This window comes from Jatropha curcas, chromosome 8 (genome assembly GCF_041381405.1).
Source record: "Jatropha curcas cultivar XTBG-Jc1 chromosome 8, XTBG_Jcur_1.0, whole genome shotgun sequence".
In the NCBI taxonomy this organism is placed as follows: Eukaryota; Viridiplantae; Streptophyta; class Magnoliopsida; order Malpighiales; family Euphorbiaceae; genus Jatropha; species Jatropha curcas.
This window is the reverse complement of record NC_143158.1, coordinates 7,329,408-7,348,942: the sequence shown is the minus strand read 5'-3', so window position 1 is coordinate 7,348,942 and position 19,535 is coordinate 7,329,408. Positions and strand designations below refer to the sequence as shown.

The 19,535-nt window shown below is 34.4% G+C and overlaps 3 protein-coding genes and 2 long non-coding RNA genes across 5 annotated transcripts; 1 reads left to right on the top strand and 4 right to left on the bottom strand.

Moving 5' to 3' along the window:
* The first annotated feature begins 363 nt into the window (after positions 1-363).
* LOC105641338 (stellacyanin) lies at positions 364-1,201 on the top strand. Its single transcript, XM_012225857.4, has 2 exons — positions 364-650; positions 734-1,201. Exons 1-2 carry the CDS (start codon positions 455-457, stop codon positions 1,045-1,047), a joined length of 510 nt encoding a protein of 169 aa, XP_012081247.1. The 5' UTR covers positions 364-454; the 3' UTR covers positions 1,048-1,201.
* A 2,343-nt stretch (positions 1,202-3,544) lies between these two features.
* On the bottom strand, positions 3,545-6,822 carry LOC105641312 (uncharacterized). Its single transcript, XM_012225834.3, has 4 exons — positions 6,379-6,822; positions 6,154-6,268; positions 5,954-6,068; positions 3,545-5,733 (listed from the first exon to the last, which is right to left on the bottom strand). The coding sequence occupies exons 1-4, from the start codon at positions 6,477-6,479 to the stop codon at positions 4,772-4,774; spliced, it is 1,293 nt and encodes a 430-aa protein (XP_012081224.1). The 5' UTR covers positions 6,480-6,822; the 3' UTR covers positions 3,545-4,771.
* A 2,621-nt stretch (positions 6,823-9,443) lies between these two features.
* Positions 9,444-10,464, bottom strand: LOC105641311 (protein LURP-one-related 12). The gene has a single exon (XM_012225833.4). It carries the CDS (start codon positions 10,222-10,224, stop codon positions 9,583-9,585), a length of 642 nt encoding a protein of 213 aa, XP_012081223.1. The 5' UTR covers positions 10,225-10,464; the 3' UTR covers positions 9,444-9,582.
* A 768-nt stretch (positions 10,465-11,232) lies between these two features.
* LOC149494112 (uncharacterized) lies at positions 11,233-12,987 on the bottom strand. The gene is made up of 2 exons (XR_016322030.1): positions 12,208-12,987; positions 11,233-11,404 (listed from the first exon to the last, which is right to left on the bottom strand). It is a non-coding gene; the product is annotated as an uncharacterized LOC149494112 (long non-coding RNA).
* A 4,486-nt stretch (positions 12,988-17,473) lies between these two features.
* On the bottom strand, positions 17,474-19,033 carry LOC149494111 (uncharacterized). Its single transcript, XR_016322289.1, has 2 exons — positions 18,449-19,033; positions 17,474-17,645 (listed from the first exon to the last, which is right to left on the bottom strand). It is a non-coding gene; the product is annotated as an uncharacterized LOC149494111 (long non-coding RNA).
* Positions 19,034-19,535: the final 502 nt, after the last annotated feature.

Genomic DNA, 19,535 nt, shown 5'->3' with positions numbered 1-19,535 from the left:
TTACAATTATTCAAAAATAATTAATAATTTTTATTTTTATTTTACAAAGTTTAGTTAATATTTATATTATACAATATATTTTAGTTTAAGATACAATTATATACTTAATGATTATTTAATAGTCACCATAACTAAAATTTTAGTAAACGATGATGAGCATTCATCAATTAACAACTATCTTATAACTTTTTGACCAGAAAAATTCTGCAAAGACATATTCAACTTCGTAGTGTGTTCAAAATGTGGTAATTCTTTTATTTTTTTAAAAAATATAATTGATACAATTGAATGGAACAAGTCTTTCTAAGTTGCTTGTCCCTTACAATTTGCATTCCATGTAGTATATATATACCAGCCATTCCTTCCCCATTCCTCAAGTTACATTCCAAATTTTAAAGAGCAAGCTACAGTTTCATATTTCATTCAGGGGCGACCAACCTGACTAACACCGATCATGGCTAGCCGGAGTATGAGCTCTGCCGGATTTTTTATCGTTGCAGTGGCAATAATAGTATCATTACAAGGGGCAAATGCTGCTACAAGATATACAGTAGGAGACGATTTGGGATGGACTGTACCTCCCAACAACTCAGTTGGCTACTACGAGAATTGGGCTAACAACAAAACATTTCAGATTGGAGACTCCCTTTGTAAGCTCATGCTAATTAATTTACATTAATTTTTATTATTATGCTCATAAGAATTTAACTTAATTAATTGATTTTATCTACAGTGTTCAACTGGACTGGCACACACACTGCAACAGAAGTAGCAAACGAAGAGGAATATAATAACTGCACAAAGACAGGAATAGTAATAGTAACAAGTGGAGTTATTGTCCCTCTTGCCTCTAATGGGACCCGTTACTTTGTCTGCTCCGTCGGCAACCACTGCGAACAAGGCATGAAGGTGGCTGTCAAAGTTGGAAATGGAATTGCACCGCCGGCACTTCCTCCCTCCGCAGCTCCATCGTTCACCGTTGCTGCTACTTCCTTGGCTGTTGCTCTGATTTCCTCCATACTTATCCTCTTCTTCACTGCTATTTAATTTGTTGCGCTGTTTGTTTTGTGAGTGTTTAATGTTCAGAGTGGATTGTATTGTATTGTTTGATGTATTTGTATTAGTGGATTGTTTATGGAGTAATCATGTAATTAATATTTGTGTTTCATCATGTAATTAAAAAATGACTTAATCATGAAAACTTCAAATTTTCATTAAGAGGTTTTAGGTTTAAATTTTGGAAAGAACAGAAATGATTTATGAAAAAAAAGAGACAGATACTCCATACTACCCCTATTGTAGAATTTATTTAAAATTATGATGTATAAAAAAAAGTTCATAATAAAAAAATATATACTTTTATACACCAATAAATTCAAAATAATATAATCCTTTCGAGTACGGTGCACTAATATTGAAAAACAATTTTTTTTTCCCCTCAGACATGTCTTTAGGTTCATTTTGAACTCTTTTATCAAGAATTTATTAATAATATTGGAAATAACATATATACACGCATTTGAAAATAAATGGTACTCAAGATTGATGTGCTACGTCTAACAATACAGTCAGAATTGTATGTACTAATTACTTCAAAAAAGAAAAATTCCACAACAGATATCATCATGGTAAAACACACTTTCTAACCTAAAGGAACGTGTCTTGGCTTCCACTTGCATCAAAATTCAACTTCAAGTGCTAGCTAGCATGCATGAGGCCTTGAAGCACACCGCATGCATATATCTATATATATAGCTCATTGATGCCAAGAAAAATTTGGACAAAGTGCAAGCAAAAAAAGGGGGTTGGGGTTGGGAGAAAAGTAGGGGTAAAAGGGGGAGAGGAAAAGAAGGATAAAATGTGGACTCCAAATGTTTATTTTTTATTGAGACAGAGGGTGTGGAGAGGTGATGTGCACTAGTTCAAATGGGTCCTTTCTAAATTATTCACTATGTGCTTCATCCTACGCACAACTTTCCCATTGTATAACTCATCCGATAAAAGAAAAGAAATCGTAGACTTTCTTTTCTTTTTTTTTTTTTTTATGTTGGAAATTCTTCCCATCATTATCAATATTTAAAAAAAAAAATAAAGAGATAATATCCAAATCTAGATCCCAAAATAGTATAGATATAAACATGACATACATAAATTTTTTTTAAAGTTTGAGATTAACCACCTAATTAGCTTAATTCCCTCTATCTAAATATATTTTCATGGTAATTGAATTCAAAACCCAAATGATATAAAAATCGATTCAAATCGAATTAAATCAATTTGAATTCAATTATTCTTAAGGATGGAAGCAGAACGAGCATTTTAAAATATCTACTCCATTCCGATTCATTTAATGAAAGTACGGCTATGAGTATGATACAAATATAGATTTTTACATACCCATTATCCACTGTATTAAATGAATTTGGTTATAAGTACCCACAAGTGCCCTACCATTATTAAAAAAAGGTTTATCTTAAATAATTTGAGTTTAGATAGTTATTCTAAACCAAATTAACTATTTTGACTTTAAAAATAAATTCAATTAATTATATTGGTAACCGAACCAAAATCGAAAATCAAATAATTTTATGTATCCATATCTTTCAGTAACCGAATTTCTAAAATAACTATGCAAATTTGAACTAAATGAATCAGTTTGCTTCAATTTTTATTAGAAACTGAGAATTACTCACCTTTGGTGTGATATGATTTTGCTTCTAATTTTAGATTTTTGAATTTTTATGCTACAAATTTATATATATTAGGAAACAGATTGATGAAAAAAAAAAAAGAATCACTTTTATTATTGTAACAATCTATTCTTTATTTTAAAATATCAAATAATAAAAATATATTAAAAAAAATTTCATATATATTTGTGAAACAAATAGCAAAAACAACAAACATACTTCAACTGTTAGGCCAGTCCCATATATTTCAGGGAAAAGTAATATTTCACATACTGTGGACCACAATTTTTATGTCTAACTACCCTAATGTCACCCCTACAACGAGGCCTGCAGGTAAAAATCAGACAAACTAATGTCATCAGAATAATTGTGCTGGAGGTAACATAGCAACCAACAAGTTCCTTATTGGGGAACCAAAATAAGTAATGAAGAAAAAAAGTGAAGCTTAGTCAATGATTTCAAACTTTATAAAGATTTATATTTTACAGTAATATATTATAAAGCAAGCGTAATTTTCTTAAATTAGCCCTACCAGAGAACATTTCATTCTTCAACATGTGTGTGAGAAGTAAGAACATTACAACAGAAACAACTCTTAACACCCCTCCAGCAGCCGGATCTATTTGGATAGTTAGTAATTTGAAAGTTTCAAGTGTAAAATCAGACAAATTTTAAACAAAAGGTCAAATTCCAAGACTTCAATCATTTTAAATGACTAGTTACCAACTGACCTTAATATTTTGAGAAGTCTTGAATTTAGAAGGTAAAATTGAATGCTTTTGGCTCATATAAACCATCAGAAAAGAGACCCACCTTCCTTTAACCCAAGAAAGGGAAGGGTATAAGTAAAAACATAAATAATTGCTTTTAGAGCTTCAAACATTGCAAACAAAATTAATAAAAAGTACACAAAAAGAAAGAGCTTTCCACATAAGTATTCTTCTTCTACATCTATACATACTACCAACAATAATGAACTCTACCAAAACTAAGCTGCAAACGTGCATTTACAATATCAACTGGGAAAGTTATAGCTCCTAGTAATAATTCACTACCTAGAGTCAAGGAAAGAAGCTCAAATGGGCATTGCATAAGATTTTGAGAAAGCACTTATTTCCACCATTCCATCAACTTTGCCTCTTCCATTGCAAACAGTCCTTCCGTTCGCACAGTTAAACATCATAACCAACTAAACTTTCTCAAATTAGTCAGTGGAATGTAAAACACCCAATCACATGGCAATCACGCTTACAACCAACAAGGCAACAACAGACATAATACCTTTCCAAATTCTCACGTGGTTTCTCTCTCCATGACAGCCTGCTTCAGAATTTAGACTGCTCTTCAGAATATAAACATCCTGAGTTTCCATGCTAGTTACCTAACCAAGCTCTTACATATACACAGAAGGAAAACAACAGTCGATTCACATCACATGGGGCAATTAACCTGCAGAACCTTATCTGGCACCTACTAATCTAAAATTGCCAAATAAGAACAATGAAAATCATGCCCTTTCTTCAGGAAATTACATTGGACAAATCTTCCACACCCACCACATTAAGTGGACATAACTATTTGAAAAAGAACCTCTTATTTTTCCTTTTTTCCTTTTTTCCCCCATGGAACAATGTAAAGAGCTTTATAATGGCCTGCAGCTAACTTACAATAAATGTTGAGACCAACATCTGAATTAACAAAAACTTAGTGAACTTGTTACAGTGGCGCTAATCCACTTAGGAATTTGGCAAGGTGATTTCTGCATGGTACAGAAGCTATTCATGTAGAGAACATATTGGGATACTGATTTCATTATAAACTAGTCAAATTCAATTAGATGTTATAGTCATTCAGTGTCTTGAGTTCGTATGTTCTCCAACTATTAACATAAGAACCAAATTCAGATTTCATTTACAATTCACCTTTTTGCTAAGTCCCGACTTGCAGTCTCACAGTAAGCAACTTAGTGTGTAAGTCTCTGTGATCAGAACCACATACCAATAGGTTGCAAAATGGATTGACCAGCGTAATTGAGACATCTTGAATCTCGATGAGTATACACTACAACACGAAAACATTGTCTACAAACCTGGCCTTTCTATTCGACCAATGAACCGATTAGAAGGAAACTCAGGTTGCCAGCAAAACTGTCCATCCTCCACATTGTCACTAAATGGTGCCTTACGCTTTCTGAAAGTTGTATCCAAATTCTCATCTTCTCCCACTGAAGACTGCTTAATTGGACAGGACTCAAAAATAATATCAGTATTCCTACTAGGAGAAAGACGCAACTCCTTGTTCTTGTGTAGACAAAAATCACTAAACTTACCCCTGTCAAGAGAACTGCTTGAACCATCATCTTCAGTTTCTTGAAATGAATTCCTTTCCACGCTCATACAGGGGTCAGCGAATAGACCCAACCGTAATGACAAATCACATTGCGTCCCCAATGGCTTCTTATTACCATTCCCCATATCTGCATGTGAGATACTCTTGGCAGAAATTTCAGCACCAGTACAGGAGAAAAAGTCATGGAGGACACCCATTTCAGCAGGCTCTCTAACTGATGTGCTTATAGGTTTACCAACAACTATATTGTTTGAGTTCGTCTTCTCTGGGAATTGGGAAACCAAACGCTGCTGTTTGATGTGAAAGTTATTTCCATAATACAAAGGGTAAACCGAACCGAAGTTCAGTTGTTTGTTAGTGTCCTGTGTCATCAACTGAATACGACCAGGAGAAGTATTCTCGTATGTTAAAGGATAACTGCAAGGAGCAGCAACATTACTAGTCTCAGTCAAACGAAGGTTAGATTCTGAAACCGGAAATGCTGAATTCACAGCCCCAGTGCTTCTTGCAAAGTTTATCTGACTGCTGGACTGAAATGAAGTTAACTGAGGGCATTGTTTATCATTAGCTTTTTCCAAGACTCTGAGTGGTGCCGAAGCAGGTTCTTGCACTCTCGAGCTGAGATAACTCCTGGGATTACTGTGTCGTTGGCTTCTTGAAGCTCTAACTGGAATGCAGCCTAGGTTGAGGGCAGCTAAACAACATTTGGGCAAAAATGCATGCTTTAACACCTTGAACACACGTATTTGAAACTACTTCTAATTGCAAGTCAAAATAAAGTTTGAAACTACACATGCTTATCCAAATCCATCAAAGTTTTAGAGTCTTAACCCATTGGCAACATAAAAACCAGCCCAGAAGCATAAATTTTCAGTTGGATCCAAGAAATACAAAAGCGAATCAAAAGTAAGTACCTTCGATACAAGGAGGCAAATGCTCGCCGGTTTCACTGTTCTCATCTCTTCTAATAATGGTATTAACAGCATCATTCAGACGATCCCATAATGTATCTGGGTTCATATACTCGGCCTAAGCAACAAATGAATGCAACCTAAGTGTAAAAACAGAGTACACAAAACAAAGATCCAAAAATCTGTAACCGAAACCAAAATACCTCAGAATTAGCTTTAGAGTACATAATTTCCTCAGCTTTCAAGACAACAATAGGAAGCTTCTCTTGCCATTCCTTGTTTTTTTTAGTTGCGACGCTATGAGTTTCATTGACGACCCTAATCAAACACATGGTGCACAGTCACAAAATGCACAAAAAAAGAAACAAAAAACATTAAAAAAACAGCTTGGATTAAGAAAGTAAGTAAAAATAAGCAAGACCTAGAACCTGAAAATTTGTTGAATGATGGAACCTCTAATGGGTTGATGCCTATCGCTATGCCAAGCTCTTCTGACGCACTCATATGGTCTCGGCCCCGGCCTCGGCATCTCCGCCGGCAACTCTCTATAGTTGAGATAGACAAAGACAGAGAGAGAGAGAGAGAGAAAGAGAGAGGAGGGAGATATTTAAGGTTTTATAAAGAGAGCACACTACACGTATAGATGGGTCACTTCAGTTCTTATTTTTTTCCTCTTCTTTCAAATCAAGTTCCAGTTTGCAATGGGGGCTTCTTTTTGTTGTCTGGGGAGCAGTACAAAGAAAAGAGAGAGAAAGAGTTGCTTTCCCATAACTTTTGCCTTGCCCAATAATTTAGAGAGATTACCATATTTTTTTCATCAATTCATTTTTTTTGGTGAAAGTATGTTTGGTCATTTTTGGTTTTCTTTTCTCTTTTTCATTTATTTAATTTTGTAATTAGTCAAAAACTAAACAACAAAAAGTTGGCCCCTTTATGCATTTCAATTGCATATTTCCCTTCCTTCATTTTCGTCCCTTTAGGTACATCAATGGGCACAAACTACTATGACACCTTCTTGTCCTTCCTCCTCCTCCTCCTCCTCCTCCTCCTATGCCATCACTTGACTTATTCACTCCCTCCTTTTCAAAGCAATGATCTTTCTTATTTTCACCTTGCACTTTCTTTCAATTTCTTCTTTTTCTATTAGGATTCCGTGTCTTTTTATGTGGATTTGCCTGCAATACGATGGAAATGAGGCAACAATTTTTATTTTTTCACGTGGTTCTATCTTGAATAAGACAAGATATATTTCTGTTTTTTCTTCTAACAAGATGGGAATATAGACGGTAGTCTAGCGCTCTTTAGGTAAGTATCCCCACCCCCACTCCAATATTCATACATGCATTTCTCTACACATTTGTTAAGCTTATATATGTAATAACTCTATTATTCATTCAATCAATGAGTTTGTTTTTTATTTTATTCATTTACATTCAAATTTCAAAAGCAAACTCTGAGAGAGATTTTTTACCTTTATAATTTTTTTAATCTAGTTGTCTATGTTCACTCTTTAACAAAAAAAGTTCGACAAATTTAGTTTTTACCTGAAATCGAAACCATCATCCAAACCAAACCATGTGGTTCGATTTTCAATATGATTCGATTTAAGAAAAAATGAAACTCTAGCTTTAAATTTAATCTAGTTCGATCCAAAATCTAATCGATTAATTGTACATCATATTTGCTTTTAAATTATATTACACTTATCATCAGCGGCGGAGTTAGAAATATTTTTCAGATGAGTCATTTATTTAATTTAATTTAGAAATATTTATTTTGTAATTTTGATGTTCATATTATTGAAAAATTTAATGAATATGAACTCACTAAGATAAACATGTGGACATATAACTGTCTAAAATTTTATATATTTTTAAATTAAAATAAATAAATAATCCATCTTATTAAGATAAAGAGTTGGATCGGTGGAAAAATATTTGTAGATGGAATCTCAGACTAAAGTTAATCTCATGTCTAAAATTAAAAAGAGTGGGGAGAGAAGACCGAAAGAACATCATTGTAAAAATCCATCCATTCCTGTGCTGAGAATGACCAATCACTGCCTTTGACACATCAATGACAATGCATTGCACGGTTTCTCCCACTTATACTGTCCATGTCTGATGTCCCTGCTACCCGCTCTTTCGAAATGGCTATGCAAAGGAAGCATCACCCATTACCCTTGCCAATGGAATTTTCAGTTTTTTTGTACCCAAATTCAATGAATGGCCTTGCTAGGATACTTGGGTAGGTGCTAAGGATCAGAACCAAGAAGGAAATGGAATAGGACTACCTCTTTTGTTGCCTTTTGAGTTGTTGGGCCAAGTTCGTTAACTGATCACAAGAAAGGATCACTAAAAAAAAAAAAAAAATGCGCTTTTGCGACCAACCAATGTTGTGATGATATTACGACCAATTACGATGATTGGGAGATTGAATATCGACCGACGGATTTGCGACCAAACGGCGATAGAATTTGCGACAGACTTGCGACCGGAAGTAGATCCATCACTAATTCTAGCTCTAATAATTCCCGTCAGTTTGGTTTCCATTTAGCGACCCCATTGCGACTGAATTTGCGACGGATTTGCGACCGTTTCAAAGTCCGTCACAAAATTACGCATTGCAGTTTAACGCCAAATTTAGTTTTCGATTTGCAAGGGCTTAGTGACCTATGGTTTGGCGACCGATTATTTTGATCGCAAGTCGGTTGCAATTTGTCTAACAATAAAACGACATCGCAGAATTAAAAATTGTGACCGAATTTTTAATTGATCGCAAAAAAATAGGTTTTATAAACCCTCGGTCGCCTTGCGCAACCACAACAGCTTCTTCTCCTTCTCCTCTCTGTTGCAGCGCCGTTTCCCCGCTTTGTTGTTGCACCGATAGCCGGAGAAACCCTTTTCGCTGGAGATTACACCTTATTTGCCTGGTCAAGTAGGTCGCCTTAGCATGTGTTTTTTTGCTTTTTGTTTTTTGCTTTGTCTTGTGTTTTTTATTTTGCATGAATCTTGATTCGACAACAATTTTTCGTTGGGATGCATTTTAGCAACAGTTTAAGGTTTTGTTTTTTTTTTTCTTTTTGTAACATGTTAATTGTGGCTGTAATTTGTTTGTACTTATGCAATCTCTTCTGTGATAATATTTACTCTTTCTTAAAATAAAATAAAATAAAATAAAAATCTACAGAAAAAATAAAATAAAAATCCACCTCTAGCGTGGTAAGCTTCACAAAACGAAAAAAAAAAAAAAAAATTCTTAGGTGACTTTAAATTTATGAAATTTGATTACATAACAAGCATGGCACACAAAAAATTCAATTCGATTTGAGATTTTAATAAATTTTTGTTAGTTGAAAATTTGAGATTTTAACAAATTTGAATCTAAAAAGAGTAATCTTGTTGATCAAGGGTTAATGTTTATTGAAAATTTTGAAATATGCCACGTTTTCAGTTTATTCCTTTCAAGCACACCCGTCATCTATTTCGGAGTGTCCACGTAACATACTGAAATTCTTCCATTAAAACAATGGCTTAAATAATACACATTCATGAACAAATAGTAATTTTAAATTTTTGTTCGTTTATTTATTTTTTTTTTCTCAACGACTATTTCAAAAGATCCAAAAGCTATCAGGTAGGATCATCTACTTGGCGCGCACCATCATCATCACCGTACATCTGATCAAGAACAAGCACCAATCCCATCGCAAACGCAGCATCAAGCCCCGGCTTAACACAAAGCCAAAACACATCCTTATCAAGCATCACCTGAGTTGAGGGGTCCACTTTTCTTTTAATCTCGGCCACAGCTTGCTTTGACGAATCCCCCAATGAAACAGTGTAAATTTTACACCGTCGCTGTGCATAACACCCTTCTATCTGATACTCCTCACTTGGATCGCTACAAACCTCCACCACCAGTCTAGACCGTCCGATTATACTCGATCTACAAACAGTAAAAACTGGCTCCTGAAGATGATGGATATGATTATCATCTTCCTTTCTCTCACCTAAAAACCCTTCCCACCGTTGATGAAGACTCGGCTTCTTTCGAATAAGAGAGAGTAGGCACTTACCGGTGGCATCCATGAGAACGAGCTCGTCTTTTGGCTCCGAATTTGGACCGTATGAGTCGAATCGGAAAATGACTTCGCCGTAGGGATCATAGACAATGAATCCATCTCCGGGAAAGAAGATGGATGTTTTGTGGACTGTGAGGTCGGTTTCCTCTTTGAAACAGAATTTCTCATCCACAATTACTCCTCGAGCCATCTTCTTCAGTAGCTCTGTAGATGTAACCTGTAAGCCCAGTACTCAGTAGAGTTTAGCTACGGGATGAAAGTCGATTGGTAGCGCTTATATGCTAACTATATATAGTTGCAGAGACTAGCGGACAGCGTCGTCTTTTGGTTACTGATAGGGAAAGAACTTGATTAGACTGACGGTGATGGCGATGTGTTGGCTAATGGCTGCCAATGTTTTTTTTTTTTTTTTTTTTTTTTTTTTTTAAACTTCAAGTGGAAGAAATATTATTGACAGAAATGCAATAATACATTTGGAGTCGTATTCCAAACTAGAAAACTAGCATAGTTATATAACGCTCTAGGGTAGCGTATGAGTATTCATATTAGGCTCTTGTGTTGGTTAATAAATTGATTTAAAATATTAATATTTCAATCAAAGTTGAAATTTTAAATTGAATTTCAATTTAAAATGAAATTTTGGAATGAAATGTATTTAATTTTTTATTTTTTATTTTTTATTTGATAAAAGGAGGAGAGCAGCAGTTCTAAAAGTCACAAACACAATCTGGGATAATCAACACCCGCTGCATCATGCATAAGCCAACCACTCATTCCCGCAGGAGGCTCCACCAACCAGTGCGTCTCCATATTGAAATTCTTGGCTATTTTAGTAAGAAAATCAGCGCGGAAATGTCCTTTTCTATAGGTGTGCTGAAGCTGACAAGTCCAGTCTCTAGATAGCAAATCTTCAATGACCGTGGTCGGCTGATACATAGAATGTGTAATAAAGATATAGAAATTCATATCTCGATTTTTAATTTTTAGTTTTAATTATATATTTTAATAATAAAATATTAAATTTGAGAAAAATAGTTTCAATTTTTTTGGTGGATTTCAAAATTTAATATTTGTCACGACCCATTTCCATGGACCGGACCGGCACTAGGACCTGGGTGGGCTTAAGGCCCCCGAAGCCCGTAGTAAGCCTAACTTATTTAAATCTCACCTTCTATTCATAATTATAGATTCAGGCCCATTAACTCAAAATGCAGTTCATATATTTAATATGGACTTTTACTATTTATTTACAACCCAACTGGAATACAATTGCGGAACTCTACCTTTATATTTACATCGTTATTTCTATCATTAAAAGTCTTCTACAATAAGTGTCTCAACTCCACAAGGCTTTTATTTCTTCCTATTACCTGAAAAAAAATAGTAGGCAGGGGTGAGCGCCAAACTCAATGAGTAGGGTTAGATAACCCTCTCACCCCACACAATCACACAGATGCTAAATATTTTTATCTAGTTACCGTTTAATTATATGATCATGCAGTTTGTCACACAAATGGCAATACAGCAGCAATCACAAGTATCATCACCTTCATATAATCACATCACGTGGAAATTAGTCAGTGGCACCACCTGAAACCCCAACGAGCCGTCCTCACACATGGCTCGCCCTCTCATACATGTGCACCGGGGAGCCGATCCCCCATACGGCCAACTGGTCTAATCCTCACTGACCAGTCCTCTCATTGTTTTTCCATTCTCTCTTTTCTTTTCCATACCCACAGGAGGCAACCCGGTGGTCTCCATCCAATCTAGATCATCAAGTGCTCACAACAGGAGGCCACCCTGCGGGCTACAATCAAATCTAGATTATCAGGTGCGCAACAACAAGAAGCCATCCTGTGGTTTTCCATACAATCCATATCATCAGGTGCACACGGGGGCGCCGATCTCCCATTTTCCCGGCCGACGGTCAATATCATATCATATTCAGGATCCATATCACAGACCGTCCTCACAAACCCATGGTGGTCCACTTCATCCCAATTCCACACAAACAAGGCACAGTATATTCATAGCACAAGTAATCAAACAATTTTTACTATCAACAAATAGTGCATCATAATATGGCACTTCAATAAAATAATGCATGATAACATTTAGCCGTGAATGCATGCATGCAGGCGGATGAAGCGAATTATCTAACACTACTCACATTTCTTTATTGTCCTTTAAAAGGACTGTCTTTATCACTCCATGCTTCCAGCTTTCGTCCTCGCATTTCGGAATTTTATAAACCTCCCAATATAATTTTTTTTGTTGAATTTCTGCTGGATCGGAAATTGCCACGTGTGCCGGATCGGAGAGCAGTGGCTGTCGGTGGTCGGAGGCACGCTGGAGCGGCGGCAGAGGCGCAATCCGGTGGTCAGAGGCTTGCTGGAGCTGCTGCAGTCGCTGGCAGTGACGCAGACCCAGTTGCAGGGAAGAAGAAAAGGGAAAGAAAGAAAGAAAAAGGAAAGAAAGAAAGAAGAAGAAAAAGAAGAAGAAAAAGAAGAAGAGAGGGAGGTGTGGTGGTGCGGTGGTGGGCTGGAGGTGGCGTAGAAATGGTGAGAGTGAAGGAGATAGGCGTTGAAGATAAAGGGAAAAGGATGTTTCTAGATGGTTTGGGTCGAACCGGTTCGATTCGGTTCGATTCGGCCCAAATCTTCGATTTTCAACCGGTTTCGGCTTTTTCAATCGGTTTTCGATTCGATTTCTCATAGTATTCGCACTAAAATATTAATAGCAATTTCCAGGCTGTCGGTTCGTTAAATTAAATTGGAAAATGTTCTGAAAATAAAAATTCGGGGTATTTCAATCTCCCCCCCTTAAGACAATTCGTCCTCGAATTGAATCTAGTGGGAAAGAATATGAAAGGACGCACGGGAAAGTTTAAAGTTACAAGAAATGGCTTCCAATACCAAGGAGACAGCTCAAAAGCGAAAATACAGATCGAAGAAAGGCAGCGAGTGGGGTATTATGATTGTACTTCTACCGCCAATAATTATATTTAGAATAAAATTTCATTCAATTTATATAGTACCACCTAGTTGAAGCTTATAAGAAACTTTATTTCCGAAATCTCCAATACTATCATCGAACAGTTACTGAAATCTTTAGAAAATCGGTCTTTAATTCAATATCTTTTAATTAACTGAGTTGTGCAATAAATGCGTAATAGTAATAATATTTACAAAAGCAAAACAATGTAAAATTCAATTTATGTATAATAAGAATTGATTCATTTAATTTATATATGTTACGACTAAATCGTTTACTAATCAAGGTTGCAAAACTGTTATTTTAATCCAAAATTTTCAGAAAAAAAATCTCTTGTAATTTTCGTTGTCTATAATATCGCAGGGTTATTCGAACTCACTCTATCGGTTCTTTTTATACAAGTTCTATTCTTATAATATTTTTATGGTACACTAGCGCAATTATTTAAATAGCTCATTTACTAAGGACACCCGATGCACTATTAGTTTTCTTACTCTATATGGATTCCCACATTTTCTATTTAATCGCCTTACTTACATCTACCACTTATTCCTTAAATTATCTTAACATGTATCATTAAAAGTTGCCTTCTATACTACATCTTTTGCTTTTCAATCCTCTATTTCACGTATGTTGCTTACTAATTCTTCCCAAGAATATTGAAGCATACTTTTTAATTATTCCATCTACTATTAATCATTAATAGTAATTTATCTCATTAACAATATTTCATCCTAACATTTATTACTTACCCCAACTATTTACATTTTACCTAATACCTATCAATATATAAAAGTCTTAAATGAAATTTCTTATGTCCCAACTTTATGTTACCTTACCATCCAAATGGTACATCAAATAAATAGGCGTCAAATTCTATGTCAACTAAATAATTTATTCATTTCTATATGAGACTTCAGTTCATGCCTTAATTATGAATTAATAACAAATCTCTAATTAGTATCTATAATACATAAACAAATTATTTCGCTTTTCATCAAAGTTTTAAAATATAATATCAACTTATCTATCTCACCTGTCTTTAGTTCGTTAATCTCTCTTATTTAAGTCTAGCAAGGTATTTATAACTTCCTTTAATTTATTCCTTTAACCTTATCAACTCTAGTTTCTCAGGTTAGCACAAGGCCACATGATGTGATTGTCTAGATTTGACTTAGTTCAGGTCTTTCCTCCTTCCGCTGACATGTCAAAATTCTTATCAATCACCTCACGGTTCATTTCACTAGTTTCTTTTCATTAGATTTATTCTTCTCTTTATCAAATTCATGCGATTACACATTATGACATCATTAAAACCAATTCCAACCAAAGATCATATCTTAATCCAGTAGCCCCCTCAAATCACAATTATATTCCAATCCCACAATCGAATCTAATTATATTTATATTATTCAATGCAAAACAATCATCACCATAGCCACATAGGTTCAGTTTTCCTTGGAAATTTCTCCATGAAATTTTCCTTTCATCAGTTATACATAATCACAATACCAATTAGTCATACCAGATACAAGGAATTCATTAGTTCCAATTTTTCAATTCAAGTCACAAGTTAAGTCTTACCTTATTATTAACTCCAAAGGATTTCTTAAAATTTAAATAATTCTCTTTTGATCAAGTAAACTATCCGAAGGTTCAGATTTAAATAGTAATTTTCCTCTAGTTCTGATTTGTCACAATTCCTTGTAGTCTAAAAGGCATAGTATTAAAATTTCAATTCTTAATATACCTCTTTCAAAGTTTCACTAATTTGTATCTCTTATACCAAGTTAATTTCTACCTTAATAAATTCATTTCTTTTATTGATGTCATATCTCTTTTTCTTAAGAAAGAATTTATTTCAGTAGATTAATCGTTTATTCAAAAATTTGACGAATGAGTTAACAACTACAGCCTAGGTGGACCATCCTATGGGTAACTGACTATCTAAAAACTTTTAAAATAATTTTCCTTTTCCACTTTTAAAAACATCGGTATGTCACTCATACAAAACCTTGAAATTCTTTTAATAGAAATTTGCATTTACTTTTATTTTAAACCAATCTCAATCGTGGTATAAAAATATTTTCATGAAGTTTGAAAATCAATACTCATTGTATTTTCTACAACCTTTTGGTATTTAACAAAAATGAATTGTCTATCTCCACGAGGACAATCCTGAAATCATCTAGTTCCAGTCTAATGTTACATATTTCATCCCTAAATGATCCTCTTAAACCAAGAATATTCTAATCTCCATCATTACTATTCCTTTCGCTATTACTAGCCTCTCAAGTAGATTGGTCCACACCTTAAATTTTCCCAAAAGTTATATTCAGTAGTGATTTATATTTATATTATTATTTTATCTTTATTTATTTAGTTATTTATTTTATCATCATCATTATATATTTTTTTTTTATTTTTTTTTTATATGTATATTTCTTGCATCTGAATTTTTCTTCTTTCCCAATTTGTTTCTAATTATTTATTCTAGTATTCCACAGTAGATAAATTAATTGACCATATTATCATCATCGGCTTTTCTAAGATTTAACATCCCCTAGTCTTATCCAAATTCTTTAGCCTTTTGATTCATTTTAATCTTTCTTTTATCCTTCATATCTCCTTAGTGTACCCAACCTCATTTAAGTCTTATCCGTAAAAGAGTTTTAAGGATGGGTACATGAATCTAAGGCGTAAAACCATTATTTTACACAAAATTTAATTCCATCCTAAGGTCATTGCTTCTCAGATTTCTTTATTCTAATTTTTCAATCTCTATTTCATTATTATGAGTTATCTTTGACCTTTATTCTCTTCCAAATTTATTAACTTTTATTTTATTTAGCACCTCGATCTAATTTCCTTAATTTATTAAGCTTTCCTACAGCATCCACGTTCCTTTCCCCATTCATTCCCCATTTGTGATTTAAAGTTATTCACCATCTTCTACATTCATTTTATTATAATAGATTTATGAACTTAATCTAGCCCTTTAAGTATCCTACATGTGCTAGGATCTTAATTATATAATGTCTAATAAATTTATTACAAACTAAACTTTCACCTTACTAATTTTTTTAGATTATACCAACTATCCCTTAGTTACACATTAGTTCCATAAGTCTATTATCGATTCAATCTAATTGCTCATTTTATTATAATAGATTCATAATTATTTCATGGCTTGTAATTATTTCTATTAACTATTAGTCAATCTTTTCCATATTAATCAAATTTTAACTTCACAACTTTTGCCCAATTATTCACTAACGACTTTAATTCTATATTAAAACACCCAAAATTTTACCCTTCATACTAATTGTTCAGAGGAAGTTTTACCTGCTTCTTTATCATGTTTACATTATTTTATATTGCTATAATTAATTTGACCTATTCAGTTAACATTATGTTCTTCACATTCAAGCACATAATTCATTTAACATTTTCTTTTATATTCTTAAGTTTCGCCTTGAATAATTGAGGATTTCTTGTCTATTATGATTATTTGTCTTAGATCCTCCTTTTCTAACCCTTGATTTAATTTAAATTACCATTTTCACTTTTTAATCCCTAACAGTAACATTTCTAGAATTTAATCTATATCTTAATTGACATTTTCAGTCAGATTCATATTCTATACTATTTATTATTAACTTATCAGTATTAATTTCTATAGGCCTAATTTAGTCCTCGGGATAGACAATATGATAAAAATTTAATCAAACATGCAATCATTGTAAATAATTAAAATTCTAAAATCAGATAAATTTTTGACATGCCGACAAAATAAGAAAACCAAACAATTAATTGCAACTTCAAAACAATTTCCAATAAGCAAATAATAAAACATGTTTCTCAAATCGTAGTTCAAATAAATTTACTTTCTTATTATCTTTAAAACTCCGACTTCTTTTCTAAATAATTTCAAATAATTTTCGAAGCAGTGTCTCCTGTCGAATCATGGTGTACTGGGTGATCAGACCATTACACCAATTTCCAACTGATCCTCTGCTTCAAAATAGATGGAGGGGATTTAGCAAAACTCGAAGTATTTATTTTAGAAACGTCAGTTACCCGGACTCTTTTTATAACTCCCTATTATTTCTGTACTTTTAATTCTCGTCCTAAGTTTCATACAGATTTCCTTCCATCCTCGTGCACGATGCGTCCACCGGCACTAAAATGGAATTCAATCCCGACTACAGCTCCTTTGTTGGTTACGGCCGATCCCAACATAGGAGTTCTCTATTTAATTTCCTATGTTCCACAATTGATTCCTACGGCCCAACTTATGCTCTGATACCACCTTTGTCACGACCCATTTCCATGGACCGGACCGGCACTAGGACCTGGGTGGGCTTAAGGCCCCCGAAGCCCGTAGTAAGCCTAACTTATTTAAATCTCACCTTCTATTCATAATTATAGATTCAGGCCCATTAACTCAAAATGCAGTTCATATATTTAATATGGACTTTTACTATTTATTTACAACCCAACTGGAATACAATTGCGGAACTCTACCTTTATATTTACATCGTTATTTCTATCATTAAAAGTCTTCTACAATAAGTGTCTCAACTCCACAAGGCTTTTATTTCTTCCTATTACCTGAAAAAAAATAGTAGGCAGGGGTGAGCGCCAAACTCAATGAGTAGGGTTAGATAACCCTCTCACCCCACACAATCACACAGATGCTAAATATTTTTATCTAGTTACCGTTTAATTATATGATCATGCAGTTTGTCACACAAATGGCAATACAGCAGCAATCACAAGTATCATCACCTTCATATAATCACATCACGTGGAAATTAGTCAGTGGCACCACCTGAAACCCCAACGAGCCGTCCTCACACATGGCTCGCCCTCTCATACATGTGCACCGGGGAGCCGATCCCCCATACGGCCAACTGGTCTAATCCTCACTGACCAGTCCTCTCATTGTTTTTCCATTCTCTCTTTTCTTTTCCATACCCACAGGAGGCAACCCGGTGGTCTCCATCCAATCTAGATCATCAAGTGCTCACAACAGGAGGCCACCCTGCGGGCTACAATCAAATCTAGATTATCAGGTGCGCAACAACAAGAAGCCATCCTGTGGTTTTCCATACAATCCATATCATCAGGTGCACACGGGGGCGCCGATCTCCCATTTTCCCGGCCGACGGTCAATATCATATCATATTCAGGATCCATATCACAGACCGTCCTCACAAACCCATGGTGGTCCACTTCATCCCAATTCCACACAAACAAGGCACAGTATATTCATAGCACAAGTAATCAAACAATTTTTACTATCAACAAATAGTGCATCATAATATGGCACTTCAATAAAATAATGCATGATAACATTTAGCCGTGAATGCATGCATGCAGGCGGATGAAGCGAATTATCTAACACTACTCACATTTCTTTATTGTCCTTTAAAAGGACTGTCTTTATCACTCCATGCTTCCAGCTTTCGTCCTCGCATTTCGGAATTTTATAAACCTCCCAATATAATTTTTTTTGTTGAATTTCTGCTGGATCGGAAATTGCCACGTGTGCCGGATCGGAGAGCAGTGGCTGTCGGTGGTCGGAGGCACGCTGGAGCGGCGGCAGAGGCGCAATCCGGTGGTCAGAGGCTTGCTGGAGCTGCTGCAGTCGCTGGCAGTGACGCAGACCCAGTTGCAGGGAAGAAGAAAAGGGAAAGAAAGAAAGAAAAAGGAAAGAAAGAAAGAAGAAGAAAAAGAAGAAGAAAAAGAAGAAGAGAGGGAGGTGTGGTGGTGCGGTGGTGGGCTGGAGGTGGCGTAGAAATGGTGAGAGTGAAGGAGATAGGCGTTGAAGATAAAGGGAAAAGGATGTTTCTAGATGGTTTGGGTCGAACCGGTTCGATTCGGTTCGATTCGGCCCAAATCTTCGATTTTCAACCGGTTTCGGCTTTTTCAATCGGTTTTCGATTCGATTTCTCATAGTATTCGCACTAAAATATTAATAGCAATTTCCAGGCTGTCGGTTCGTTAAATTAAATTGGAAAATGTTCTGAAAATAAAAATTCGGGGTATTTCAATATTGAAAAAACTTTTATTTATTCAAAACTATATAATTTAATGAAATATTTTAATCTTAATAAATAATGTAGGCTTGAAAGTCCAAAGAATCAAAATATAAAAACGAAACTAGTTTCACATAATCACAACTCATATATCATGTTCGTATCGATTTTTTTTGAATCTTTGCCAAGTGATCAATGAAAAAGTATTATCTTTTCTTTTATTGTACTTGACAAAACAATTAATTTTTTAATGGTATTTGTAAAAAATGTTATTCAAATATTATTTTGTAACACATAATGTTAAAAAATTATATATTTTTATTTTTTATAATATATTTTAAGATTGATATGTTTATAGTTCAAAATTTTAGAATTACCAAACTCTCGTAAAATTATTGAATCGTAATAAATATTTAGAATAAAATGGAATGAAATTTTAAAATATTTCGAAAGAAAATTG